This window comes from Panicum virgatum, chromosome 9N (assembly GCF_016808335.1).
Source record: "Panicum virgatum strain AP13 chromosome 9N, P.virgatum_v5, whole genome shotgun sequence".
Classification (NCBI taxonomy): domain Eukaryota; kingdom Viridiplantae; phylum Streptophyta; class Magnoliopsida; order Poales; family Poaceae; genus Panicum; species Panicum virgatum.
In genome coordinates, this window is record NC_053153.1 from 60511054 (window position 1) to 60517700 (window position 6647).

The 6647-nt window shown below is 42.8% G+C and overlaps 1 protein-coding gene across 1 annotated transcript; it reads right to left on the reverse strand.

The window, feature by feature from the left end:
- Nucleotides 1–317: 317 nt before the first annotated feature.
- On the reverse strand, nucleotides 318–887 carry LOC120688238 (precursor of CEP9). The gene has a single exon (XM_039970468.1). It carries the CDS (start codon nucleotides 867–869, stop codon nucleotides 375–377), a length of 495 nt encoding a protein of 164 aa, XP_039826402.1. The 5' UTR covers nucleotides 870–887; the 3' UTR covers nucleotides 318–374.
- Nucleotides 888–6647: the final 5760 nt, after the last annotated feature.

Consider the following 6647-nt stretch of genomic DNA (forward strand, 5'->3'; position numbering starts at 1 on the left):
AGTTACTTCGCATATATATATATATATATATATATATATATATATATATATATATATATATATATATATATATATATAGTAAGATATAATTGTAACCGCCATGTACGTACGCATTTTGCATACCGTAGTAATGTATGCAATTGCCTGGTCTAGCAGGTGCAAAAACAGAAGACATGCATGTAAATAAGAAATTAAATTACATATTTTTTTCTTTTTTAAATACAGAGGCTTGCAATGGAGTCAACAAATAAAATTCTGAAAATCATAAAGCTACCAATTACTAAAAAAGAAACAAGAAAAAATAAAAGGAACGAAGCTAGGACTGATCAGCAAGAGAAGGGCTTGCTGGCTGCTGTTCTTCGAGGCACTTACTATCACCATTGACTTGCTGTAAGCAGCAGCTTCCTCCCGATTTTGTTGTTGGTGAATGCATGGCCGATCCCAGGGCTGTGGGATGGGTTAGTTGGCCGAACATCTTCTGTCGCCCCTTGGTTGCCTCCGCCTTCTGTGGGAGTGATCGTGCCCTCGATCATCCCTGTCGAAGTGGAAGTGATCCTGCCCTCTGCCTTCGCAAGCAGCTTCCTCCCAATCTTGTTGTTGGTGAATGCATGCCCGATGCCGGGGCTGTGGCTAGGGTTAGTGGGGCGAACGTCCTCTGCCCCTGGAACGCCACCTTCTGTGGGAGTGACTGTGCCCTCGATCATCCCTGCTTTTGCGGTGGAAGCAGTGGTAGCTGATGACGACTGCAACAGGTATCTTCTATTTCCTGTCAGAGTGCTATGAGATGGCGTGATTTGAGAGGCAAGAAGTAGTACTGCAACCATTACAGCAACTGTGCTCATGTTGTTAGATGACCTGTTAAGGGCCATTTCTCTAGGAGAAAGGGTTGATCCTGGCTAACCAACAAAGAGAGAGAGCTAAGATGCAGTTACTTCAAGCTACCTATCGCTTGCTGATGGATGGCTGCAACCTCCTAAGCTAGGTCAGCCTATTTATAGGCATCAACTATGACTAGCACAGTACTCCAAAGGACATGTGCAATATAATATATATAAGTTAGCACTGCAGTATGTCTAGCACATGATGGAAGAATAATTAAAATTTTCACATTGGCAAACATAATATTGTCTCATACTTAATTTTCTTTAATTGGAAAATTAAACAGACATGCATGGCCCCGTCGTTGGACCACGATATAGTACCAGTATATTTTCTTAGAGCATATATTCTTCTTCTTCTTTTTTCTATCTCTGACCCGTATACATGTAATATAATACTAGATCTCCACATAGTGAAAGTGCCCCTAGCTAGCTATATTATTGTTGTATATTCCAACATTTAAAACATCGAGTACTACCTAACCTCAAAGAGTATTGTGATTATGTAGTATCAAAATGAACAGCATATTATCAAATTAACCACTAAAATTACTCCTACAGCATTATTATAACATGCCATTTTGAAAGGTTCATATTATACGTGCTCATGTGTCCTGAGTGGCAAGTAATATACCAGATGCAGTAGTACATGCCTGACCAGTTTGGCTAGATTGTACGTTACACGGAGTGAAAAAGCTTAGTTTTGGTACCACACACGCATCAGAAAAGTTGCTTGTGTTCTTGGATATTTAAGAACGATTCCCTGAACAATAGAACATGCTTAAAGACTATTTTCAGCTCAACTACTACCTGAGTAAACACTTCAATTTTAGGTGCATTTCCTAGCTCCACTATGATTACTTTAACAATTTGATACTCTTTCATATGTCTAGCATGTAGTTTATGCTGTTACATTAATTCTGAAGTTCATGGCTAATTTTGTAGTCTGTGTACTTGTAATAAGACTTTATTCCAATATTTGTAGCTATAAAATATTGGTAAATTCCTTTCTAATAAGTAAGGATTCATCGAGTGAATAATTTTTTGTGTTACCCTACAACCGCACGAGCCAAAAGGTACAACTTTAAGAAATGCCAATTATGTGAGGCCTTGATTTTTACACTATGCTGGCCGAATGCGTCAAATTAAACGACAGAAACTCACCTCACTTAACCAAGTGGTGGGAAACAAAAATATACCTTCGCTTGTATCTGATGAAGCTAAAGCAAATGACTGCAGAGAAGATGACTGATGGCAATAATGATACTTATGGGTACTCTATGCAGATGCAGGATTGAGCTTCAGGAGGGGCTCTTTCTGTTCTTCCTCCTCTAGCCTCCGCTTCCCTCCTTTCTCCTCAAATTCTGGCATGGGATTGCCAGCGGTAAGAGGGGCTCGAGCCTCCCCAGACCCACTGCTGAATCCGCCCCTATCTCTAATGATGAAAACTTAGAGTAGCGTTTCGAAATAGCGAAGCTAGCTGATGAACGACAGTAAAGAACTACTCCTTGTGTCAACTATTCAATATTCTTTGAATACAACCTCTTTTCCTGGCAGTGGCGCGAACCGCAAATTACGGAAAGTATATAAGAATATGGTCCTCACAGGAAAGAATTGAAAATATATAAGAATATGGTCCTCACAGGAAAATATATAAGAATCCTGTCAACTAACTACCACGATTGCGTCAATCTTTAAAGGAAGCATTGCCGCTGCCATTTTGTTTTGGCAAGTTGAGGGAATCGCTTGCATGCATGGCGCCCCAGGACACTTGAATACATGATGAATCCAGACGAAATTCATGTCGACCGGCTATAGCTGCTTGATGATCGAATCTAGCTATACCGTGGGCAAGCTAGCTAGGCACAGTAGTAGCACCGAGCAAGGAATATTCCACCTCGACCGTCGTACGTGCATACCACGTGGCCTCACGTACACATGCGTGCCATGAAGTTCCAAAGTGGCGGCGGAGTGCGAGAGCGAGCTTGCATGCAGGTCGCCTATACATGCATGGCCACATGCATTTTCGCCAGCTTAATCATGTACGTACGGGCGTCTAAGTACTTAGCTAGATCCATGCTCAATCGACCTATGTATCTAGATATATAGAAAAAAAGATGATGACATGAATGAATTAAGAAAAAAAAAATCTAAAAATAAGGACTAGATCGAACTTAGCTTGCTGCCACTTGCATGGAGTAACATGCATGCACGCTGCGCCCATGGTCTTGCATCCATGACCTTGATTGCTAGACAGCTACTACGACATTTTTAGTCAATCTAAACAGTCAAAGAAGGTCAAGTTCAAGTACAATCTGATCTCTGCTGCCACAAACTAATTTTCAAACCGATCAAAGTACACCTTGTAAGAAAAACTATTGGAGCCGGCCGGTACGCTCTCTGTTCAAAGCAAAAAGTTCCTTCACATGCATGAGAGAGAGGAATTAGCCGCCACTGCCAACTGGCTTGTGTCCAAACAATGCAATCTGACCATCTGAATACGCGCGTTCGTACGTATATTCTCTTCACATCAGCCAGTTGGACGCAGTTGCTGCCCACCGACGACAAAGGCCTTGCCATTTAATTTAGCTAGCCTTCAGGGCCTTGTCCGCTCCAAATGACGGCCCTAAGTACACTCTAAAAGCCAGCTGAGCCGCCATTATTAGCTTAATTTAGTCTTATTAAGTATAGTGCAGCTTTTTTCTAGCTAGCTCAAGAGGAGCACGAAGAGCAAGAGCTAGCGAAACATTAGTTTACAGAGATCATTCATTTGAAAGCATACAAATAAACGATACTGTGTAGCATATGCAGTGTTGGTTGTTTGCATGCATGCCATTTGATGGTGCCTATGGAGTGCCTACTGTCCAGTATCGAGAATCTACAATTTAATAGGCTCGGATCGGTAGGAGATTCCAAACTGGATCTCCAAGATTCCTTTCACCATTCCCTCAAAAGGAGATTCCCTTCACCACTTAGTGATGGCGGCGATGTTGCGTTATTAATTATTAGTTGCCTCTCATGTGCGTGGTACTATATAGTCTTGCATCTTTTTCCAGCTACTTGTACATTTCTAAACTGCACGCTGCAAAAGGATTAGCCGCGAGATATTTAAACATAAAGTTTCAGCTGATGAAAAAAAAGAGCTATGCATGGTTATTAATAGCTGAGAGGTAATATGCAATTGTTATTGTACTTTGCGAGTATATATAATATTCCCAGAGGCCAGGACGCCGACAACGCGTATTATTCTATTACACTTGAGATCTATGCATGGTTGCGTCCAATCATGCATGCATTTGCATGTGACATACAGCTCGCATTCCTTCTTCCTGTTCCTGCATGTTTGATGTCTATGCATGCACATGTGGCTAGGTCTCCGAGAGAGCCTAGGGCCGTCTCACAGGCACAACTATTGTGGCTTTTAATTTCCTGAGTACAGAAACTCTCGTATCCAATCTAGCTATATACGTACACCCATGTCGTACTTATTACTTCAAACAATATAAATCCCAAACAAACACAACTCGATCGAGATGTCTTAATAACGTCCATTGCTGGTGGCATGCATAGCACGCACTACATTTTTACCTGGAAAGAGAGGTAGTATTAGCATAATTAGCAGCCCACACATGATGAGCAAAGGCGCGAGTGCAGGGGCGCAGGGATATTCGGCGCCTGATTCGGTCCCGTTTTATTATAATGACTTCCCGAGACGAAGGGAGATCGAAGCTCAAAGAGACAGAAGCAAAAGCAGCTACTGGTTCACGTACGAGCGCATGCGACGACAGATTAGTAGTAGGTGGCTTCAAATCTGGACCATAACAATTCAGTTCCAGTTGGACGGTTGCTGCTTAGCGCCACCAGATTAAATAAGGTCGATCGGACGACACAACTGCCTTGCTGCATTTTTTTTACATATAAGTACATATGTAAAAAGCTGCTTTTCAACCAAATTCATAGTATATGCCAGTACGGGCACCCTTTCAGTACTATCTTAATTTATCTTGTGAAAATTAGATATATGGGCTACTGAACTTATTATCTTTAATTTGAGGAAATATAGAGTCAAACCAGAGAAAAGAAATGAAACGTCTTTAAATGTGGCTTGTGGAGAACTTAATAAGAAAAATATATATGTTATTTATCGTAAGGGGTTGATTTATCATATGAGTGTACATATATATACGACAAGTATCAGATATTTTAGATTCACGCTGGAACTAAATATCAGATATAATTTATCACGCTGGAACTAAAAGAGTGCTAAATGTACACATTGACCTACATATAGTGCGCATTTCATGTGAGTTTCCACACAGTGTGCAATTCAGCAACTGTGCAAGCGCCCATGTACGTATGTACGGAGAACTGCTAACTGTTCTCTGAGGCACTCTCAATTTTCATCATGGACTGATATCATGAGCAGCTTCCTCCCAATCTTGTTGTTGGTGAATATGCATGACCTGTGTCCCGGGGCTGTGACTCGGGTTACTGGGGCGGACGTCCTCAGTTGCCGCCGGAACACCACCTTCTGTGGGAGTGACCGTGCCCTTGATCATCCCTTTCATGGTGGAAGCAGCGGTAGATGGCTGCAACATGTATCTTCTGTTATTATGCCTTGTCAGTAAACTTATTTTTCAAATATTGTCTTCTGTAGATGATATATGAAAAAAATGTGCATACATCACAACAGTCCTATTAACCGTTTTATATATCTAATAAGCTAATAAGCCAAGCGTTTGCTAAGAAACAATCAAAGGGGAATCTGATCGAAATGAAACCATCTGCTTATTTGGAAATGACCAAGACAAAATAATAAAAGAAATAATATCACAAGTGTTGGTTCCGAACTAAACCTACTTGTTAGCGTATGTGGCGCGCTATGATCTGATATGGCCTAGCACACAATGACTCAAAATTTATACTGATTTAGACTTGAATATCCTACGTCCGTCCAGTCAGGGGGTGATCAGCGGTATTGCTCGAGCCCAGGTGCTCAAGGAGTTGGGAAGTTACAGGCTCGTGAGTGAGAGAAAGCTAATGTGTCTACTAGGGAGCCTAGAGATCGAGTGTGCGAGTCTCCAGAACATGTCTTCCTATGCCGAGGACACCTCCTTTTATAGCTTCAAGGGGGCCCACTTACAGGGTGACTACCGTAAAGCCGTGGTGTGTAAGAAAACTGGTGCGCCATCAGTCGGAGCTGCCTTCCTTTGGGTCGAAGCCTCCTGCTTTCTTCAGTCAGAGTCATGGTCCTTGTTAACGAGGGCGTACGGTTGACTACCACCCCAATCCTTCATCATGGGTGGCTTGTCCTTGCTCATCGTGTTGTGTCAGTCCGATTGGTTATCCCGGATGGGACTACGGTATGGCGGTCATTCGAATGGTGCCCCATCAGATCAGCCTGACGGTGGCATGTCCTTGTGGTTCGGCTGTGATGACGTTGTGCTGATGGTGCAGAGCGATTAGCCCCTGCCATGTCCACTCTGTGGGAACGGGTAGGTGAAATAATGTCCCCTATTGACGTTCACCGTGTTCGGCAGGCTAGAGCTGGAGGCTGGAGCTGGAGTGGTGTGAGAAAAAAATACTATTACGTAGCTGGTGGCTGGAGGCTGGAGCTGGAGAGATAGGAGAGGGATTCACTGTAGCGTTGGAGGCAACAGCCTCCAGCCGAACACGGTGGTTGTGGTTTGGCTGTGATGACGTTGTGCTGATGGTGCAGAGCGATTACCCCCTGCCCTGTCCACTGTATGGGAACGGGTAAGGTGAAAT

Excerpts from the sequence above, each read along its gene's own strand:
- LOC120688238 (XM_039970468.1), bottom strand. The coding sequence starts at position 869 with ATGGCCCTTAACAGGTCATCTAACAACATGAGCACAGTTGCTGTAATG.